This window comes from Porites lutea, chromosome 1 (genome assembly GCF_958299795.1).
Source record: "Porites lutea chromosome 1, jaPorLute2.1, whole genome shotgun sequence".
In the NCBI taxonomy this organism is placed as follows: domain Eukaryota; kingdom Metazoa; phylum Cnidaria; class Anthozoa; order Scleractinia; family Poritidae; genus Porites; species Porites lutea.
In genome coordinates this window covers 49679932-49703926 of record NC_133201.1, presented here as the reverse complement: position 1 = coordinate 49703926, position 23995 = coordinate 49679932, and the positions used below count along the sequence as shown (strand labels likewise).

Sequence of the window (23995 nt, the reverse complement as noted above, 5' to 3'; positions counted from 1 at the left end):
AAACCTAATCATAACGAGACTCTATAAGGTACGAGTGTAACGTCAAATGCAAACATGAAATATACTAAAATAACCTACAAAATACGGCTTCACAACAGAAAATGGGACGTAGCAGTACAGCTGTAATTCTTACTTTTCCCTTTTGCCGAGAATTTTTCCGCTACCTTAAGTAAACGAGTGTTAGCACCGGAGGAGACCATACATCGCGCGTCTCAGTCAAATCTTGAAAACTGGAATAGTGAGTGACAAGAAATAATTACTCTCGACATATCATAAAGAACGTAAATGCAACCTCACCTGAGAAACAGGTTCTGAAAGGTTAAAGCAAGGCCTGCATGAAGTTTCCGAAACTCCCGGCCGTTATGCGACGCTTTCCTCATGCCAACCAAAAATAATTAAACAAACCATCAAACAAGATCTGAACAGCAAAAGAATTTTGATACCTTTGTCTTTATTTGTAATCTCTCGATAAGCATTGTTTATATTATTTTGGGTTGGTTTTTGATCGTCAAGGGGACAGTACAAGTTTGGTTTGAAAGGACACAATGATTTCAGCTATTTCAGATCTGTTTAGGAACAACCTGTTTACTTCGACGAGCATGTCCTAGGTCTTTTTCCATTATATCCTTCGAATTTGTCAAAGTCTGTGGGATTCGTTTCTCTATCTGGGAAAGCCTCATTGGTTTCTATATCTGTTGCTATCCTATTTCTACGATCCTGGCATGTTTATTTTTCGTTGGAGTTCGAATTTCGTGGAAAAAGTTGTGTTGAAAGGGAGCATGGCGGCGAAAATGGCATCTCGTGTCTCCTTCCTTGTACATTATTATTGTATATAGAGTGAATTTGAACAAATTATCACGAAACTTCGTTGGAGCATTAAGGACAACAACATCTAACTACAGAGTAAGTTTTATTGATCTTTATTTAGTATTTCCTAGAAATTTTAGGATCGTATTTTTACCCCATACAAACACTGTAATTTTACTGGAACCGTACTGTGGTACTATCACAGAGCCTGGGTTACCTGTGCACCCAGCAGGGCAGGAAATCATCACATTCACGGACAATAGTCCAGTTTTGAATTAATAAATTACCACTGAATAAAAACATTAACGACACATTCATACAGGGTTAGCCTCGACGTAAAGTAAAATATTCAGAAATTCTGGCAAGTAAGTGTTTGAAATTTGAACATACACAATAGACAGAGTAATAAACAGGTCTTTTTCTCGTTGGAATTTGTGAACATATTACTTCAGACGGAGGCTAAAGCTGTAAAAAATTCGTCGCTTCTTTAATTCAGCGGTCATAGCGAACTCGAAAATGGACTATTGACTATTTTCCAATTGCCCAAAATACACTCTGTTTGCCCCCCAAATTTTGCATAACTTATTGTCTTAAAATGCTCTTGGGAAAATGCAATACTCCCAGGAGCATTTAAAAACAATGGTTTATGCAGAATTTGGGGGGCAAACAGAGTGTATTATGGGCAATTGGAAAATAAAGAATTACAAAGAGCAAAGGAAATGACCTGTAAGTGTCACACAAACAACAGCAAAGATAAGACTGATTCGCTCAATTAAAGTTTGGAATCCTCCACAGCTTAATCTACGGATTTGGATTTAAGAACTAATAAAACTTTGCAACGCCTTGCAACACGAACAATTCACGAAAAAATAAGGCACGTAATATCGGCGTCATTTTCGATAACACCGTAACGATGTCTTTTCATATTAGCAACATAGTTAAAGTGGCATTCTACCGCCTTAGAAATATAGCTAAGATTCGTAAGTATATCAATGTCACAACGGCTGAAGTTCTTGTGCACGCATACATAAATTCGAAGCTGGATTTCTGCAACTCGCTTTTACATGGTCTTCCCAAGTATGAAATTAACAAACTGTAAAGTGTCCAAAACGCTGCAGCGCTCGTGATTGCCTGCTTACGTAAGTTTGATCACATAAGTGATACTATAAAGGAGTTGCACTGGCTACCAGTGGAGCAAAGAATAATCTTTAAGATTAATCTTATTTGTTTTAAGATACTCATCAATTTAGCTCCTGATTATAAGAATGACCTAATCCCTGTTTTTTTAAGGGCTTTTTCAGTCATTGCCCCTATACTCTGGAACGATTTGCCTATTGACATTAGATCGCTCGATGATGTAAATAAGTTTAAATCTAAATTGAAGACCTTTCTTTTTAAGCGAGTTTACGAACTATCTTAGGTTTTTTATTTTGTATTTTTGTGACTATGTATACATATATGTAAATGATTTTAGGATTTTTATTTTTTTATCCAGACCTTTTTGAAGCATTGTAAAGCGCTTAGCACTGAAAAGTATAGGCGCTATATAAATATTTATTATTATTATTATTATTATTATTATTATTATTATTATTATTAACAATTCCAAATTAAACGAAACCAAGGATCAGTTTAGAATACGATCCACGAAACGCTCACACATTGAACCAGTAATGGCCCCGAAATTACACACGTCACAGATTTTCAAAGGCCTTACATACGTTTGTTTGAATAAACAACAAGCAAATTTACTCTAGTATCTAGAAGTAATTTTTGCAAAACCAGAAAAAACTTTTACACACCTGAAATTTGCAAGAATTCAAAGACCACTCCACTCAGAATGCATGAAAATCACAACTGTTCACATCACGTTCGGCAGATCTTTCTCTGCTTTGCAGAGACGCACGCCATCTTTCTTTGTTTCACATGTTCCTCTCATGGTCCTTTACAAATAACGCGTGGTCTCCTGGGATTTGAAAGGAAACAAAATAATGGCGGCGCAAAAGCGTTGCAAATACTGATCTTTCTTTGAAGGTCCAACATGGAATTATCAGTGACGTCATCATATATCCAGAAATGGATATCTCCCGGACTGATAAGAAAAATGTTAATAAAGATGTTAAATTTCATTGTTTTTCAGTGGATAAAGCCTCAAAAAATGAGGCACTAACTTAAAGTACGAAAAATTGGACACCTGTATACAATTTTAAAGGGACTCATTTTCAAAGTGATCAAAATATCTCGAAACAAAATTACTGAAACAACATGACATTCCTTGCAAAAAAACTAATACAAATTCACCACGACTAACAAATTCGAATTTTAAACTTCAATTGGACATGACAGGCTAAGTTAGCTTAATTCAAACTCGTTCCAACTGTAAGAAAACAAGACAGTCTATTTTCTGCAACTGACTCAACATTGCTTTACTTTCAAGTGCTACTTTTCTTCGTCAACTTTACCCTCGCAAGGCAATTCATTGCATATAGCCCCTACATACATTCAGAATCTAGTTTCTTTGAAATCGCAAAGCAGATATAACTTCAGATCGCCTGGTTGGATGTTTTGCTAGCGTCGCCAACAATGAGAATTAAGGTTCAGCAATAGGCGATGGGTCCTTCCAGGTGGCTACGCCAAAGTTATCGAATACTTTATAAGACCCACCCTTTAAGATTGTTGCGATATTGCATTATTGTAGTAGGCCAGGTCACGTGTTACTGTTGCTTTATGTGGTCCATATTTGGTCATTAAAAAGCTAGTATGATTCTCACCGAATCTGGTACATGTCTATTGAAACATGGTGTCAGAAGTAAAGTTTACCTTCTGAAGAGTCCAGCTCCTCTTACGAATAGTTAATGCTGTTGGTGGCACACTGATGCTGTTTCCTTCTTTTGTGCGTAATTTCGAAGCAAATTGTCCGCTCAAAGTGTGAGAAGATGCCGGCAGACAACGACCTCGTGGAGTCGAGTGCGCAAATTTCCGCGCCATCAGCGTCAACACCAAGCACAGCGCAAGCACAAGCTATTCCGCAAGTTTATCCTCAGCTTATTGCGTCAAATTTTCCGCTGCCAAGTTCCATGAAACGTCAAGGTGATGTTGCTAGCAACTGGGAGTTTTTTAAACAGCAATGGAGCGATTATGATATCGCGACAGGCCTCGACAAGCGAGAGGAATCGGTCCGTCTTGCGACTTTGCGATCAGCGACGGGACGAGAATGTCTCCAAATTCTACTTAACCTTAACCTGTCTGAGGAAGATAAGAAGAAAATCGACAAATGTCTAGAAGCTCTGGAAAAATATTTCAAGCCGACCAGAAATGTCGTGTACGAGCGGTATGTTTTCAACACTTGTTCACAGACAAGCGAAGAATCCGTTCAAACTTACGTCACAAGATTGAGGAAATTAGCCGCGTCCTGTGAATATGGAGCTTTAACAGACGAGTTTATACGAGATAGATTAGTCATCGGATTAAAGAATCAAGGTGACAAAGTCAGGCTTCTGAGAGAAAAATCCCTGACCCTTCAGAAAGCCATTGAAATGTGCACATCGAGCGAAACAGCTTCGCACCAGATGAAGACGATCGAAGCCACTGGAGACAAGCAGACAGAAGACGTCAAGAAACTTCGTGACAAGAAAACCGGAGATACAAATCGTCGAAAGAAGAGAGATGGATCCAGATCCTCAAAGAAAGAGAAGAAAAACGAGAATAAGAATTCCGAAAGTTCTTCTGAACCGACATGCAAGTATTGTGGTCGTAAACAACGTCATACAAGAAGAACAGAGTGTCCCGCGTTCAAGCAAACGTGCAGTAAGTGTCACAAAAAGGGCCATTTTGCGTCCGTGTGTCGCTCATCAAAAAAAGTGCAACAATTTGAAGAAGACCAAGAAAGCTCTGATGAAAGCTGCCTGCAAGTGGAAACTGTCTCCCTGGTACAGACTAAAGCAAAGCAGTGGTTCGCAGATGTCAGTTTCTTCAAATCAGCTGAAGAAGATTTTACAACAACCCTAGCCTGTCAACTGGATACTGGAGCTACCTGCAACGTATTTTGTTTGGACGACCTCTCAATCATTACACAGTTAGGAGATCCACCCATGGACAACTCCTCTGTCAAACTGAAGCTATTTGGTGGTTCAACGTTAAAGCCACTCGGTGAATGCAAATTACATGTGCAGCACAAAGGCAAAAAGAAGACTCTGAAGTTTCAAGTTGTTGAAAGCAAGTGCAAACCCTTGCTGTCAGCCGACAAATGCGAAAAGTTGCAACTCATCCGTTTGAATGTCAGTGTCCCTGAGAGTCTACACCAAATGTGCGAGAGTCCAATGCAAAATCCTCTGTCAAGAGAAGATCTGCTGAACAAGTATCATGAAGTTTTCAGTGGCCTAGGACACATTGGAGACGGAAAGATTGTGGTTGATAAAAATGTTACACCAGTGCAGCACTCCCCTAGACGTGTGCCTGTAGCCTTGCAGAAAGATGTAAAGAAGGAGATTTTGGAGTTGGAAGAGCAAGGCATTATCAAGAAAGCAGTTGAGCCCTCAGAGTGGATCAGCAGTATGGTGATAGTTGCAAAACCTCAGAAGATTCGAATCTGTTTGGATCCAAAAGACCTAAACCGTGCAGTCCAACGCCCTAGGTTCCAAATGCCTACTTTAGAGGAACTTTTACCTGAGCTCAGCAAAGCACGAATCTTCAGTTCCTTCGACGCAAAGGATGGATTTTATCAAGTTAGCCTTGATGATGAGAGTAGCAAACTCACTACTTTCTGGACACCCCTTGGAAGATATCGTTACTTAAGAATGCCCTTTGGTATAACCTTAGCCCCCGAAGTTTTTGAGAGCAAACTACAAGAGTGCCTCGCAGATCTACCCGGAGTGAAAGTCATCAGAGATGATATCCTTGTGGTTGGTTGTGGTGATACTGACTCCCAAGCCCTTGTAAACCATGATCAAAATGTGATTCGCCTACTTGAACGAGCCAAGCAAGTTAACCTGAAGCTTAACAAGAACAAAGTAAAGCTTCGAGAAGCAGAAGTGAAATTCATGGGCCATGTGATTTCAAAGGATGGATTGAAGCCAGATCCAGAAAAGGTCTGTGCCATCAAGAACATGCCCAAGCCTAGATCTAAACCTGAAGTACTCACTTTACTTGGTTTCGTTAACTACCTCTCTAAATTCCTTCCGAAGCTTTCAGATGTGTCAGCACCATTGAGAGAGCTCACAATTGGCCAATCCAAATTCACCTGGGCAAAGCAGCATGATGAAGCCTTCGCTACAATTCAGCAACTTGTCATTCAACATCCAGTGCTTAAGTTCTACAACATCGAAGAAGAAGTCACCATCCAGACTGATGCCAGTGACAAAGGCCTTGGAGCAGTCCTCCTTCAAAGCGGACAACCAGTAGCTTTTGCCTCTAGAACTCTCTCCCCTACAGAGAAGAATTACGCAACCATCGAGAAAGAATGTCTGGCCATAGTCTTTGCATGGGAAAGATTCAATCAATACTTAGCACGCAGAGAGAAGATTTTTGTAGAAACAGATCACCAACCTCTTCAATCAATTTTCAAGAAGTCTCTCCTTTCAGCTCCGTGCCGTCTTCAAAGGATGCTTCTCAGGCTGCAACGATTCAACCTGTCAGTCAGCTACAAACCTGGGTCGCAGATGTTCTTGGCTGATCATTTATCTAGAGCAGCACAGCACGAAACCCTGAAGTCAGAAGAATCATTTCAAGTGTTTTCTTTAAAGTTAGAGACCCTTGACCCTATGTTAGCCCTGAAGATCACACCAGAACGACTAGAGCAGTTACAACGAAGTACAGGTCAAGACGACACTTTGCAAACCCTGAATACAACTATTCTGACCGGTTGGCCAATGCAAAAAGAGGAAGTGCCAATCAAGATTCGTGAGTACTGGTCCTACCGTGAGGAACTGGCCGTTTACAACGGTGTTCTTTTCAAAGGCTCAAGAGTAGTCATCCCTCAGCTACTAAGACCCGAGGTAAAGTCACGAATCCATTCAAGCCATTTGGGAGTAGAAGCTTGCCTTCGTAAAGCTAGAGACACTGTTTTCTGGCCCGGCATGAATGCTGAAGTACGTGATCAAATTAAGCAATGCTCAATCTGTAACGAATTTCAAGCTAAGAATCAGAAGCTTCCAATGCAGAGTCACAAGCTTCCAGATCGCCCTTGGAGTCGAGTTGCTGCAGACCAATTCAAGCTTCATAGCCAAGATTATATAGTGCTTGTGGACTTCTATTCCGACTTTATTGAAGTCAAGAAATTGGAAGAGAACACCTCTAGTTCTGTGGTTGAATTCCTCAAGGAACAATTCAGCAGATACGGTATTCCGGATTCATTAGTAACCGACAATGGTTCTCAGTTCTCAAGTCAAGAGTTTCGTCAATTTGCACTCGACTGGGAATTTGTCCACGTGACATCCTCCCCACATCATCACAAAGCTAACGGAAAAGTGGAGTCTGCTGTGAAGACTGCTAAGTCCTCAATCAAGAAGACACTCGAGGACAACAGAGATCCTTGGTTAGCCCTACTAGACCAGAGAAACACACCAACGGAGTCAATCCGAACAAGCCCAGCACAGAGGTTGATGTCTCGTCGCACCAGAACCTTGTTACTCACAGCTACCAACCTTCTATACCCCAAAGTTCCTAAAAGTGTTACTGAAAAGCTGAAGTTGAAACGACAGAAAGCAAAATGGTATCATAATCGATCCTCCCGCATTTTACCAGAAATAGAAATAGGACAAGATGTCAGAATTGCACCTTTGCAGAAGAATCAAACCTGGAAAACTGGCACGTGTATCGAGAAGTTGTCAGGCCGATCCTATGTGGTGAAAACAAATTCAGACAACCAAGTTCTTCGCAGGAACCGAGAATTCTTGAGGCCAGCTGAGCAACCAGCAGCTACTACTCAGCGGCAGACAGTAGTGGTCACTGAGATTCAACCAACAAAGCGTGATGTGCAGACGCCGTTACCTGAACAAAAGCAGATGTCTACACCGTCCCCACTTCCAGCTGTCAAGAAGACACGCACCCGAGTCGTAAAACCACCCTCTAGGTTCAAGGACTTTGTTGCTTAGTTAGTTTTCAGTTGCAAAAAAAAAAAAGAAGGGTATTTGAACTTCAACAGACTTTTACTGATCTTTCTGCAAAGACATTGCCCCTTATGACAGATATTATTATTATTTTTTTTTTTGTAAGTTTTGTAACATTTATTTTCTATTACTTCTTTTTTTTTTTTTACTTTCGGTTTTGTAAGATTATCAAATTTTGTTATTTTTCATAAGCTCGTTCACCTCAAAGGAAGGGAGATGTTGCGATATTGCATTATTGTAGTAGGCCAGGTCACGTGTTACTGTTGCTTTATGTAGTCCATATTTGGTCATTAAAAAGCTAGTATGATTCTCACCGAATCTGGTACATGTCTATTGATATAATGATCTGCTTATTGTGAACTGAATGGACCTTTTGCGCCAGACAGTTTAATTTTCTCCGCCAAAAACTATCTCCAGAGTAGCTATTATAAAAACTACGAGCGCAGCCATTGCTTTTTTTCTCTTCTCCTCCTTTCCTCCTCCTCGCTGTTTCTTTTTCTCCTTTCCTTTTCCTTCGTTTCTGTAATCTTGGAGCTTCTTGGGGTTAAGAAACCTGCCTTTTGACACCTTTTCACTCAAATGACTGCAAATCTCGTTAGGTTGGTTTTCAAAAAATAGGTTACATATATTTCTGTTTCTATTCATATCATTATTTGTTTTCGTATTGTAAATAGATTTTTAATGTTTTTATTACCTGTTAGTGTAAGGCGCATTTAATCATTGTTATGGATACTTGCGCAATCTAAGTGGATAAATTATTAATTAATATTGAATAATAAACAATCTTTAATATTTAAGTATCAGAACAATAAGTAATATTTACAGTTTCAAATTATGTCGTCTTGTTTACAAATTAAAAATTAAATATATGTCCACGATAGAAAACTATTTACAATTGTGAATAATTTAAAAGTGGGAAAAGGAAAATCAAGCATTACTAAGAAAAATTATAAAAAAAAATCTAGGCCTAAAATTATGAGTGCAGATGTAGACCAGCTACAGCGAACGTGAAGTCCTCTGAGACCTCACGTGCCGTTTGAATGGATATCTAGAAGCTCTGACGTATCTGTGTACAGTTCTTAATATAGCAAATGAGAGCTGTATTCGAAGCCAGGAAATAACGCTGGCGTAGTGTTCATTGTTCTTAGTCGAAAGCTTATTTGCGAGAGTTCTTAAGGTGATTCCATAGTAAAAGAACCTAACATAGATTTTAGCTAAAACTTGGTACACTGATGTAACAAGTCAAGAAGATGATAAAAAAGTAATAAAAAGTGGGGGTCACCGTGCTCGTTTTGACGTCACAATGCTGACAAATACGGCTATTTAGGACCCTTTTACAAAAACCGCGGGCAGCGCAAAACTAGACAAAAAGGAGAGATTTTTTCGATGATGCATGTGACATCACACAGAATTTGACTTTTATGTATTGTTTATCCACTTACGTACCAGAAAAATGCCCTTTAATGCCCTTGTTTTTACTTGACGCTCCAAAGTAGAATTAAATTGGACGCGCGCTTTTCGACCCGTGATGGCTCAATCCGTACAATTTAGTAAAATTGCCAAAAAACTGAACATAGATTTGTGCCAATTTTTTTCTCATCGAAAGGAAGCACTGTCCTTATTAAAATCATGAAATAAAAAATGGGGGTCACCGTACTCGTTTTTGCGGTAGAGCTGCAAAAAGTGCGCACCAAACGCATTTTCTCCGATTTTTGAGAGAGGACTGGGGCGAATTTCAAAATAGAATGTATGTGAAAAGGGGAAGAAAGTATTAAAAAATCCGTTTTTACAGAATTTACATCGAGATATCACATTTAGGACACAATGTGATAAAGAAAGTGTTTAAATGAAAATCAAAGTGAGTAAGCACAAGTTAAACATCCACTATCGAGGTTCTCCGAGAGGAGGTCGAACTCAGCAACACGCGTACTGCTTACGTTATGCACATTCGCAACACATTGAGTCTCACCTCGGCAAGAAACAACAGCAAGCAAAAATTCCAATAGCGTTTCTCTTCAGTCAACTTCATTTTAATAATATTACTTCACATGCTCTTTTTTACGGTGGCCATCTTGTTATGCGCAGTAAGAGATGCGCAGTGCAAAACTAGGGATTCACCTTAAAAAGTTCTGACAGTCGAGTCCCATGCCCCCGTTTGTACCAAACACCAGTGGTGTAAAAGTTCCCATCTCTACATTTAAGGCACTCTCTGGCTGTATTTCCTCTTCTTCTCGTTTTCTTGCTCTTTGAAGACCGTAGCTGTGTACTTGCCCTGGTTGGACCGGGAGTTAACATGCGTTACACGTACGTCAAAGAATGCCGTTACTCCTGGTGTCCAAAAACCTCCTGCTTTCATATCCAGCCTATCCAGCTCGACTTGTAACAGTGGACTGAAGGTTGAATATATCTTTGTCGAGTAGTTGCAGGAGTGGCTCTGTCTCCACGTTTCTGCACACTTTACTGATGTGTGATGTCAGAAGATCTCTGATTGTATCATGTCTCTGAGCTACAAAACCTCCCTTCTTACATGACAACGCATGGTTGACAGTAAACATTTCTCCACAAGCACAGTAATTAGGGAGATTAGGCAGAGGGAGGTTATAGCGAAGGCAAAGGAAGTCCCTAAACTCCTGCTTGTTCAAAGCCAGTCCGTGTTCTTCGATTGGAATAGCATTCAGCCACGAGCTGACTCCCTTGTCCCTTGTCCGCTGTACCGCTTGGAGTAGATCAGCAGATCAGGATTCGTCAATCCTGTCAATTCGGGACTTTGCAGCGGCTCTCCTTTTAGCATTGATTTCACACTTCCTTTCCTCCATCAGCTCTCGTGCTCGAATGGTGGAGCTCTGATATTTAATATTGAATTGACGTTTTTAACTCGTTTAGGAATTTAAAATAGTATTCATTGAAGTAGACTCAGGTTAACTTGGCACTGTTGTAGTTCTGAAAAATGTGTATCTATATTAACGATTTTGAGAACAACGCAAGAAAATAAAATTTTAAAGTGTCCTTCTTTGTTCTTGAAGCCGTCATGTTTTTTTTTTTTGGCCTCGGATAAAGGCAACGTCCGGTCTTAGGCTGTTTCCTAAATCCGTTTAAATTAAATGGCTCTCTACATCACTATTGCTAATTTTTTTGTTTATATCTCGTAGGAGGATTGACAGGCTCTGCTATTGTGGGAAATGATGTTAGCTACTTAACATATTTGAGCACTTTGCTCAAACCAGTCTCGAGCAAATCTTCACGATGGAGGCGCTGTTGGCGTGCGTCCGTGGACGGCTGGGCTGCCAGTACTTTTCACGGTCGATGCGACCATAAAGGACCAACTGTCACAATAATAAGAGTCGGGGGGAAATACATATTTGGGGGGTATACCAGCCACTCTTGGGGTAAGTGGAAGGATTTTCTAAACCTGAGCGTGACAGCATGTAAAATTGTGTAAGGAAGAATTTGTAATGAATATTTTTTTGTATATACAGTGATCTTGGTGATTTAAGCAATCTGATTGGTTCGCTATCTCGGACTATTCGACAATATTCACCTCCTAGCGAGTGGATAATGTGCGAGCTCGGTTTTTTTCCCATTTTCTTAGAGAAAGATCTTTTAAAAGTCGACAAAATCCTAGGGTTGACTTTTTTTCAGGCAAGAAAAGACTTCGAAGGATTCAAAACCGCGTTTTTCCATTTACTGTTGTTGAGTTTTGTGGTCGATGGATTGTTTACAACTCCCGTTTATTCGCCTAGAAGAGACCGTTTCTTGAACTCAGCGTTTCCTAACAAGAAAAATTTGGCCCAAAAACGAAGTTTATTTATGACAAACAAATTTGAAAGCAAATGCAGGAATTCTAATTTTCAAGTAAATACGAGAAAGAATGCTACATGAAAACGACGTCTTACCTCGAGGAACCGAATCGCCATTTTTGTCGGCACTTCATGCGAAGAACGACACAACAAACCTCTTCAGCTATAAACTTGGCAAGTCAACAGAACTGACATCAAAGCTCTTCTTTTCTTCTCAGGTAAGGAAACAATTCAAACTTTTAGCGGTTCCATTTAAGTCATTACGCTGTTGTTTGCGAAGTGATAAGCTTGTGAATTGCCATGTTTGAAAATTCTACAAAGATCTATTTTTAAACTGTCGCGTGTCTAGCTGACCTGATCTGTCAATCAAATCGTACTTTTGAATGGTTTCCTCTCTGATTTTGTTGAGATCACTTCGTATGTATATACTAAAACAATTATTCTTTTCAATCTCGGTGAATAGTGGCTTTAGGAATATTTACCTCGCCACTTCGTGGCTCGGTAAATATTTTGCCACTTTTCACCTCGATTTCAAGGAATAATTGTTAAATATTCATTTACTTCTTTTTTTGCAATCACTTTCGTTACGGCTTACCATCAGACATTTGTGAATCATTAGGAGCTTAAGCAACCACGACGGGGAGGGGGAGGATGCCCGGCATTTCTCTTATTATCCTTTTTTTTTCCATTAAAACGCAATGCACAACTTTTTTTTCTCTTGTTGCCACAAATTTGGAATTTAAAGGAGGAGAAAGACAGAGAAAAAAAGAAAGTAGGCGGTCTTGAGCGAGAGATAACAAACAGAGGAGACATTTTTTTGTTGGAAGAACTACATGAAAATTTTGTAGCGGCGGTGACAAAATGGGAAATGCTAATGGTCACCAATGCAAGGTGAAAATAAGGGCAGTGAAAAAAAGAAGTGAACTTGAACACGAACGACATTTCCTCCACAAAACGTGTAACTAAGACGTTTCTGGAAGTTTCACGTTGTAGGGGTGCAAAACATAGCAAAGAATGTACAAAAAGGTGTGCTGCACGTGCAAAGTTGCTTTTTTTGCTAATTAGTCCGATTGTTGTTTTTCACCGTTCTCCGGCGTTGCCTTCCCGCTTAGCATTACACGATTTTATATTTGGTTTGAACAAGCTATAAATATTATCGAGAGCTTCGCTTTCAGACCCTGGCTAAATCTATATATAATTTATATTTATCACTAAAACTCTAGAAGGAAATAACAACGGACAATTTTAACAAAGGTCACACGAAGGGTTCACGCTTTCCCTTCAGTGAAAACTTATTTTCAAAACTGTGACAATTTGTCCTGCGACTTGCTAAGGGAAGATGCAAAATACTGGACAAAAATTGCAAATGCAAGTTTGGTTCGTCAAAATGTAAATGGCTTAAGTTCATTTATTTTAAATACTAGTATACCTAAAGGGTAGAAGTGTTGCCGTAGGCAAGGAATAGTGAAGAAATTGAAAATTAAGTGTGAAATGTTTAGTAGAAGGTGATATGACGCTAAGACAGCTATCCAAAATCTTTGTGACCTAAATTTAGAAATTATCTTCCTTTTGATCGCGTCTAAGGTGACTAACTTAATTATGAGCGAGTTTTAGTATTTTTCTAACGTGCTCGCATCGCGTCGGAACTCGATTTTTGATATGTATAAGTTCAATCATTCTCGCTTTCAACTGAATGACTGAAATTTATTTTGAAGCTTTGATTTGGCGATACGAGCAAATTATTTTCTAACTTTGGTGTTCAGTCTTTCTGTTCGCACAAAAATCGAGCAATTTCCACGAAACTTAAAATTCTTGAGTTTACAACTGTTTATTTCATCTGCCAACAGTATCCCGTTACTGCGCATGCACCAATTTTGATTTTTGGACAGGATGTCGCGAAATCAAAAGATGCGAGGAGAGTAAGAGAACCTTGAAAAATCCGTTTGCATCGCGCTTGGCCGGGTTCAATACGACAATTAAACTTCTCAGGATTACAGACCAGTGATATATTGTTCCGGTTAAGTTTCGATTTGGGCAAAATCTGGATTTTATGTCGTTACTTTTATTGCCGTTTGCCAGAGGACCAAAAGATTGGAAGCACTTTGATGCCGATTGAAGGCTTATTTCTTCTGCTAGCTTTCATACAAGCTCAGATAATTGTGAAAGGAATACGCAGAAATGAAACAGCAACAATAAAGACTGTAAGAAAGAAACAATTGAGACATTGATGTGAATGAGGAGATCTTGTGGAGGGGAGCTTCGCGAAGCTGAATGTCTTGCAACGACACGTTAGTAAACTTTTAAATGAATCTGCCTACGGCCGACAAAATCAAACAAACAGGCGCTACATGTTTAGAAAAACAAGTGCCCTGAAATCATAATATAATTTTTGACTAACCTTTGTGATGATTCATAGCGTTGAGATTGCATTTTTTTAATGTCTTTCAGTGTTTGAGGCTAGAACGCGAGCAAATCAGGCAGATATTACTGGACTTGGCACAACTGACCTCTGACACGAGTTTCAAATTTGAAAATATGTTTTTAAAGCGAGCGAAACGAGATTTTCGGGTAGCAAGGCGGCCCAGCTAGCGATAAAATCGCGATGAGTCTTCGAACCGCGAACCAAATATTTATATAAGACGAAAGACTTCTTCGAAAGTCTAAAATATTACTTGAGAATATAAACAACAAATCTCCGTCGGCGGTGCGGTCCGGATGGAAATCTTGTCGAGTCAATATGACAGTTTTATTGTCTTTTGAAGAAAAAACAGATGACGCTCGCGCGTGCGCATAATCGGGACACTGTCCCTTTAAGGGAATTTGTTCGGCTGTGATCTGCGCTGCAAGATAGTTCTGAGAAACGACAATGAAAACACAACATTAACTTGGCCAACCATATCCATGTCACGAATCAAACACCAATTTAAACAATTTTGGAGGGCAGTTATGTTCAATTTTTGATAAATATGATACATAAATTTGGGGCTCGTAGCTCTAATGCTGCTTGTTTGATTCCCTCTCAAAACAGAAGGAAATTTGCTTGGAAAATAATAAAGGCTGCGGCTATATGGCCGGTAACCGTTCAAGACACTAAATGGCCGGCAGTCCGATATTTTTTTCAATAATTTTGACAAATCGAAGAATCCCAGCCAGACCAAACCATCATACGTCGGTCGATTTAGAATAGACTGAGAGACTTAGTTTCTGATCAACAAATGTTGTCAAAGTTTAAGTCCCTTCAATTTCTCCGCAAGTTGATAATTTTATTCAAATATTGTAGCGTAAACCCCAACCCAAAATAGAAGCTAACCGTCAACCCTAATCACTTTTCTCAGGGTTTAACCCTAATCAGTATGGTTAGTGCTTAAATTAGTATTCTCAGTGCTTAACCCTAGTCACGGACTTATAAAATATTGCATTTTGTGAAAATATGCTTGAAAGATATTAAACGGCTGCTTGCTCCAGTGATGCTATTTTTTTGTCCATATGCTACGCTATTTTGCTGGTCTTAACGTGTTCTGTTTTCCGAACTTTTCTTTTATTCTGCCTTGGCATCGACTATGATGAATTCATCATGAATGCCTTCGGTTCTCGGTCGACAAGTCTCGGCCAACTGCAAAAGTATAGAGCACGTGTAAAGTTGTTTGTTTTCCAATTAGACCTTTTGTTTCTATACTTTAACGAGATTGCAAATTATTCAAATTGCAGTTGAAAATCAGTGTAAGAAGAAAGCATGTGGTAATCCACTACGCACTCGAAATCTCCCATTCTAGCATAGCCACAATTCCTTGCGAGTCTACCGCGCATCCTAAATCTTCTATTCGCACTTAACCACAATTCCTTGCGAGTCCATTGCGCATCCTAAATCTTTGAGCCGCGCATAACCACAATTCCTTGCGTTTGGTAAGAAAACGTGATTGAATGCCCCTCTAATGTAATGTTTTGCCGATTAGAGAGCTGCCTCGTTCGCTCGCTTCAGGCTCACTCACTGCGGCAGAAATAATTATTTCATCTTTTCATATTGACAATACAGCTATTTCAAAAAACGTTGTCGGGAGAAAAGCAAAAAGTCTTCAAGCCAAGACCGCAAGGTAATGTGGGTTGTTTCAAATCAGTCTTTTGCCGGCAAACAATCACTCCACTAAACTGGTCGCTGATTTTATTCGTCATTTATACTGAATCATACTTATCATTTTAGTTTTTAAAAAAGCACAAGGTAAAATTTCAGTCGAAGTGCACTCTTGCTTATTCCCATCGTTGAAAGCAATTTTGTTCCGGTAATTAGCAAGGAAAAATGACAGTAAATTTTACATTTTATCAATTTGCATAACGTAGTAACGAAGTGTGCGAAAAAAATATTATAAACAAACCTTTTTCCGAATAATGGTTCCTACTCAAGCATTAATTAAAGCTAGCCAAAGTCTACTGCAGGTAATATTTTGCACTAAACCAGCGTGTGAGAATGCATGGACAACCACACCGCCTTTATTCCACCTCTTTCAATTTTTTAAATGATGGCGATTCCTATGGAAATGAATTATAAAGGACTAGTTTTGAATTAAAAAAAAAAAAGAAAGAAAAGAAAATTGTGGTCTGCTGTTCACTTCCCCAATAAAATATGAGACATTTCAAACCGTAGTCGGGCAACAACGGCCACGGACAAAGAAAGCGTGATGCACGTGCAAATTTAGGCCCCGTCCACACGTATCCGGAGATTTTTGTATCCGCAAATTTTTCTATGCGGATACACCTAGCGTCCACACGTGTCCGCCGTATACGCTCCGTGTATCCGGAGATTTCTGTATACGCTCTCCAGAGTGGAAATTTCTGTATACGCTGTGTATCCGGATACGTGTGGACGCTCGTATCCGTATATTTTTGTATACGCTGACATCACAGTATCAGAACCAGTCTTTTTCCGCGCGAGATTTTCCAAAAGGCGGCGAGCAGAAACGTTGTGTGTTCAATGCTACTAGGACTACTTTCAAGCCTAATAGCGTGTCTCGAACTAAATGTTGCAATGTCAAATCTAAACTTTAACTACTGAGAAGACGTCTAAGCATTATGCGGCTTCTAGCCATATCTGATTCAGGAATCAGACGCCAAAGACTTCTCAAAAGAGCGGGAAGACAACTAGCAAACAAACAAGAAAGCCGCGAATTTGGCGCCAAAATTATCGCAAGCTTAGCTTTCTTTGTAATGCGCATGCTCTGTTGACTAATCCTTTGAGATGTTCGGATACGAATCGGATACGTGTGGACGGGTCGTATACGATTCGTATACCCTACGTGTGGACACAGATATTTTTGTATCCGCATAAAAAAATTTGCGGATACAAAAATCTCCGGGATACGTGTGGACGGGGCCTAAGTTGTTGTTTTGCTAAATTATACCTATTGTTGCTCACGGTCTCTTTTGTCGCTATTGTATTTGCTTAAGCTCCCTACTGTTTGAAGGCCCTTCAGCCACCTCTGTTTTAACAGTTGTCCAACGATTAGAAATACTCTCACTTACGGAAAGACGTTCCATACTGTTCTCAGGAACATACTTGAGTGGCCGCAAAACTCCTATAGGACCTGTAACAGGTCATTATAAAAATACCACATTACCTTTCGGTCTTGGCTTAAACTTTTTGCTTTTCTTCTGACAACGTTTTTTGAAATAGCTGTATTCGCACTGAATCAGTGTACTATTCATGCTATTCATGGAGGCATAAGTTTGGGAAAATTAGCATAACGTCGAAAGAGTAAATGTTATAAGCCAAGTTTTTGGCCGGTTTGTACGCTAGTAGGTTTGTCTTGAAATTTCAAGGTGTTGCAGTGAATCAATCTCAATGAAAGTTTCAGACATTATTGTATGCATCGTGAAGATTATTTGATGAGGTTTAAAAAGAATTCTGTCGAGCCTTTCTATACAGAGATGCATAAAAGCGCTAAAAGTCAAAATTTAGAAGAAAGTTGCACTTAAACAGGTGGTGAGATAACGGGTTGGTTTTCAGGATGGCAAAAAAGAAAATACGCCAAAATTTCCAAGCAGCAAAATATGATATTAAACAACTTTCTGATGCTACTTAAGACATAACACTCTAAGACCAGACTATTTTAAATAGTCGGGATAAATTGTTTAATAAAAAAAGTTGTAAATAAGTTATTTACAACTCTTTTTATTGATCAATTTATCCCGACTATTGAAAATATAAGGTTTGTAATATATTTACGTTTTATTTGAAGTCAAATATACCAAATTTTTTATTTCTTACGGAGGTTATTTGCTAAACACCACAAGTTCCTGGTGTCGGATTTTCAGTAGCGAGCCTAAATTGCTGAAAATTCGGCTATTATTGATTTCATTTTTTTTGTCCATTGTTGTCATGGTGATATCGATTTTACTTAAAAAGTCCAAAGTCAGTAAGTGTTGAAAATTTCATAGCCATCGGACAAGGATAAAACGACTTTTAAGGCGATTGAAAAATATCGGTATGGTCTCTGAAAAAACTGTATCGAAACGCCTTGAGTGAAACCCCATACAGGGGACCCAAAATTTGGTCCGGGAAAGACGTCCACATGATCTTTATATCTGTTACATATATTGAAGGGACACCTCTATTTAAGGGAAAGGGACAGGTTTTCTTGGTCCTGAAACCTGGGTTTAACCTCCATTCAGGGGACACCTTAGCACTCAAAACGTGACTGACCACAAAGAAGGTTGATATCTTTAAGTGTACACTAATGACCATGATGGCAGCTTTCACAAACTGAACTATCTCACTTGCATCGATATACTGCACCTGTGTGAATTCAACATATAAAGTCGCATAGATAAGTTAATGACGATTTTTTTGTCTTGTTTTTGCTGATTAATTATTAACCAACCTCAACCCAACCTCTATTCAAGGGACACTTGCAAACAAAGAGAAACATTTGTTCGAGTCAAATTTTCCTTTCCTGCAGGCGTCCCTCAAGCAGGTCAGATTTGTTAAAAAAAAAAAGGCCAAAGCGGGATATCTTTTCTGAGGGTTGTACCGTAATTAATATGCATCACCTCTTTTTTCACTCAATTTTTCTTTGCACAATTATTTCATGTGCTTATTCGCCCCCCCCCCCCCCCCCCCCCCCACCCCCCCAAAAAAGAACACCGTTCAGTAGCGTTTTGAAGCTACAATAGCTAGGATTACGCGCCGTGAATTTCTGTAACAAATCACAAGATCCGAAAGGCAAAGACGGCAGGGGCTAATTCGGAGGTTGCAGATTGGAACCTCAATGTAATTAAAGGTCAAGGGACTGGCAGACAATTTTCGCTATATAACGAGTTTCGTTTTATTGAGATTCGTTTCCATATATTTTACTATAACCTGGGGTAAAGAAAATCGTTAGTTACGTGAAGGAATTCGTCATACAGAGGTTCGTTATATCGAGGTCACACTCGTCTGTAGTAAACAACAATTGAACGATTCAAACCTCCCTTACCAAACCATATGTATTTTGAAACTGATTTTAAAGTATTTAAAATGTATTTTCAGTATTTGAACACTATTTTCCTGTATTTTAATACTATTTGACGAAAAAATTTAAATTTTCGCCCCTGTTTGAAATATATCTTGAGTGTAGTTAAATTGTATTTCATGTAAAGGAAAACCTCTCTCATCAATTTACAATGTATTTTATTTAATAAATATGATTAAAATAGAGTATTTAAAATGTATTTTGGGCATAGAACCACTAACACTGTTACAAACAGAGTTCAAATAGACTATTTGAAATATGTTTTAAGGGCTTTTATGCTGACTGTAATTAAGATACTTTTAAATAGGGTACTTTAACTCTGTTTTGAGTTGTATCTAAAATGTATTTTGAGACGCATCCACTCACAAAGTTATAAACATAGTTCAAATAGACTATTTGAAATATGTTTTAAGAGCCCAAATGCTGACCGTATTTTAAATCCTTTTAAATAGGGTACTTTAACACTATTTTGAGTTGTATCTAAAATGTATTTTGAGACGCATCCACTGACAAAGTTACAAACAGAGTTCAAATAGACTATTTGAAATATGTTTTAAAACCTTAAGAACTGACCACATTTTAAATACTTTTAAATAGAGTACTTAAACACTGTTTTGAGGTCTATTTGAATTGTATTTTGGGCACACGGCACTCTGACTATAAAAACAGATTATCCATAAACTATTTGAAGTCTGCTTAAAGTCATCAAATGCTTACCTTATTGTAAATACTTTAAAGTAGTGTACTTATAACTTATTATTACTAGGGTGCAATACTGTAATGTCTTTTGGGAGACTTATACTCAGACTATAAATAAAAGTAACAATTGCACAAAGTTAATTTTTAAGCCTTCATGGTGTCACGAACTCATAAATGACTCAAAACAAGCTGTCACATATTGTGCACCGGATTCTCCTCCCAACAAAGTTCGAAGCTGAGCGAAAAATTAAATCTAAATTAAATAAAAAAAGAGAAGAAAATTAGGAATGGGTTTTAGCTTTGACTGACAACACGTAACTGTGACAGTGTTCCGATAAAATATCTATCCGTTCCTCACTGTTCATTACCTGCAAGCTCTCTGCGAAAATCTCCGCGTAGATTTTAGCCGTGATTCAATTAATGCGGTTACGGGACTTTCCATAAGTATTTAAAAGAAACTTCTTAAAATCGCATTTTAATTTCATATAGAAATTTTTTCACAAACAGCCGAAGCCGCGGGCCGAGAACCGGATGCACGCGGTCAACAGAGGTTTATCTAAAATAAGCCCTTGAAATTACATAATAAATAAATTATCCAAGCTAACATCTCACCTCATATATATTGCATCAAGAAACAAAGCTCAGATATGAATAAACTCCGACATATGGTTATCTTTCTCTCATAGATTATTCCGCACATGCATGGCATATTATTTCTAAGATGTCACTCGCGACTGAAATCACGACTTCGCGCCGCGGTGATATGACAAATGCACGTGATAAACAAACCGTCCTTTGTCCTTTGCTCATTTCAAATTATTGTACCGGCGGTTGCTGTGATGGCGGGTGCGCTTGATTTTATTGTTTGTTACGATCTTACAAAAGTATACATTTCAACTCTGCGGATTGTCTGAACACGTAGATGTTGCATTTATCGCGGATTAAAAATGGGTATGACTCCTCAGCGACTGTTATGTACTTTGAAAGGATCTGGTTCAGTTTCTCTCCGAAGCACGCGGTCTTGTGCTGTCTTGTGTGTTAATCCAAGAGTCTTCTGTTATGTGAGTATTATACACAATATATGCATAACATGTTACTAAGACGCTTAAGCATACGCCATATGAGAAACAAATGAAGGGTAGTAAACATTTATATACTCCCGCCTGTACGGCAATTTTAGTTTTTACAGGGTTCCATGCTCAGCCTCGCTGTTCTCAGTCACTTGATGTCACGTCACCGACCTCTTTCATGCTCGTGTAAATTTGATGGTGTTATTCTTATGTTGTTCTTTATCAGCCAATAATTAAACGTTCAGGCGTAGCCTGCAAGCTTCTGATAATAATTGAGTAAAGCCGTGAATATAATAAAAAATGTAAGTTACATGTATGTAGATTATTATTTACCGGTAACGTAACGCAATACTCTTTTGAAGCGGAAGATTGATAGCCTCTGTACCGACCCCCTTCCCCTCCGATTTTTATTGAGGGGAGGGGGTTTGTACACAGGCTAAAGATTGATTTCAGCATTTCTAAAAAATTCCTTAAGAATTTCCCGAGAATTCGTAGGGAAATCAACGTAAAGTAATCGGCTAAGAGATAATTCCGGTGAAATGCTAGCGTAGGACTGTGTGGAGAAATTTCGCAGAAGTAAATCTTGCTTTTTCAGAGTAATTTTCGACGGTTTTGTATTCATTTTATTTCATGAATTTAAATGGTATTTTCATCCTGTTTTTGTACTGTTTTATGCTCTTTCGACCGATTTTTGTACTGTTTTCAGACAACTCTAAGGCTATTTTCTTACAATTTTATACTGTTTTTGCATTTTTGCATCCTATTTTTGATGTATTTTCACAATATACGCGTGCTATTGCTTTTCTTCCTCTGTGGTATTTTAATACTATTTTCAAAGTATTTTTATTGTATTTGCAAATACGATTATTTTACTAAATTTCGAAACCCATTAAAAAGCTATTAAAATATATTTTGAAGCATAACATTTTAATAGCGTTTTAAACAGGTTAAAACACCTTTAAAATCAGTCGAAAAATATATTAAAAATATATTTTTGGACCTATTTTAAACCTGTTTTTTTCAAAATACGTTTAAAATTTCCATTAAAAATAGTTTTAAAATAGTATAGCAAATTAAAATATGTTTCTGAAACTGTATTTATCCTGTTTTTATTCCGATTTATAAGATATTTAAAAACTATTTTAGACCTGTTTTGAGCCTTGCAAAAGCCCTGGAATTTTTTATATATTTTAAACGAATTTAAAAATACATTAAAAATTCTTTTTTAATAGCGTTTTAAACAGGTTAAAACACCTTTAAAAGCAGTCGAAAAATACATTAAAAATATACTTTTCACCCTATTTAAAACCTATTTCACAAAACAGGTTAAAAACAGTTTTCAAAAATAGCTTAAAAATACATTCAAAACAGTGTTGGATTTGGTAAGGGCTTTATATCGGGGTACCGATAACTGAATACTATTCTGCAATTTATCGCTCTGTTCAATATTTTTGGCGTCTTAGTTTTTTAAATAAGAAGCAGTTTCTTCCTTCCAAAAGTAAATACTTAAGTAAGAATAAAATTAGTATTAAAATCACACTTTTCATTGATCTTTGCTAAGGAACTTAAACTACTATTATTAGTTATCAGTATATTTTCTTATCTGTATGAATTCGAATTTTTGAATGAAATCTGTGCATTGGTCATCTTTTTCATTTCTTATTTTCCCAAAAGGTTACAGCTGCCAGTATCATTATGATTCCCAGGCATTCCTTTTCTCGCTGGTGAACAAGCCAGGATGGGCACCTGTGAAACTGCCTCAGACAGGGACATATAGTTATTACCGCTATTCAATATACGACTGCTCGTCTTATGGACCTACTTTCGGAGGAGGCTGCGATATTGCCATTTACGACTACGCGTCATCCAGTAGCAATTCCTATGCTGACCTTGGCCATACCTACAGCACACAAAGTGGGTACAGCTATGGAAGCACCTTCAGCAACACATTTCTGGCAGGCACTTATCAGTTTACTCCCGACGAAGTAGAAACATTTTACGAAACAACCTAAAAACTGAGGCATCGTATTCAGCTTCAAACGTGACAGTCACTTAATATAACACTGATTAAGCCAGGATAATATTTTTTTATAAACCAGGCAATGAAAAAAGAAGTACATTTTAATTTGTCAATTCAATATTGAGACCTGTATGTTACAGTATAAAACTTGTACCACCTTATTAAACTGATCTTTAATATATGTAACCAAATGTTCTTTATTTATTTCTTTTCAAACATTTCTCCTCGTCTGATTTGCAAACTATACACCTGTTGCGTTTTTTATATTGGGCTGTCTAGTCAAATTTGCCATTTTAAGCCTACATTATTTTGCATATTTCGTTTTATGTTTTGCCTGGTTTTCTTGATCACGAAAGGCCGCTGGTGCGAGCGCTAGGTGAATATAATGATATCCCCCTACTGTGGTGCTACGGCTGAAACTGATGTAACTCGAAGAATTTTTAAGAAAGGCTTATGACCATGGGATTAGTTATCTGAGCAAAGAAGAAATTCATTTTGGCAAATCCTAATTAAAGAATTATAGTTCAATATAGACCTGCATTAACAGCACCGTAGAGCGATAGACCAAAGGTCAAATCAGGTATAACGATTTTGAAACAGATGGTATAATTCTGTCTGAGTATAACCCTCCTCCCTTAACGATCTCAGTATAAAAACACATTTGTTAGCTTTGATTGGCTTATGCCCTACATGTGTAGTAAATCGGCAATCTTCTTGGAAAGTGACAACACTAATGGATAGGGTTCTGCTTTGCGAAATACCTGACAAGAGAAAGAAGAAAAACCTGTATACAATGCCTTTTTTTCTTAGAAATAGAAGTTGAACAATTTTTGATGTCCGCCATTTGTAATGCGGCAATCAGCCTAAACAGAATTAAGTACTCAAAAAACACTACAAGGAAAGATAGCATCAAATACAATTCATTCATTTCAAACATTCAGCGTACATAGCCTGCGTGATAGGCATAAAAAAGGGAGGGGGAAAGGGGAGGGAG

General features: G+C 38.2%; 1 protein-coding gene across 1 annotated transcript in view; it reads left to right on the top strand.

Moving 5' to 3' along the window:
• The window catches only part of LOC140953717 (uncharacterized), a 39882-nt gene extending 16700 nt beyond the window's left edge, over positions 1–23182 (top strand). Inside the window, exons 15-16 of the mRNA XM_073403122.1 lie at positions 11063–11299; positions 22656–23182. Coding sequence (XP_073259223.1) covers positions 11063–11299; positions 22656–22993 — 575 coding nt within the window. The 3' untranslated portion in view covers positions 22994–23182. The remainder of the gene's footprint in view (positions 1–11062; positions 11300–22655) is intronic.
• Positions 23183–23995: the final 813 nt, after the last annotated feature.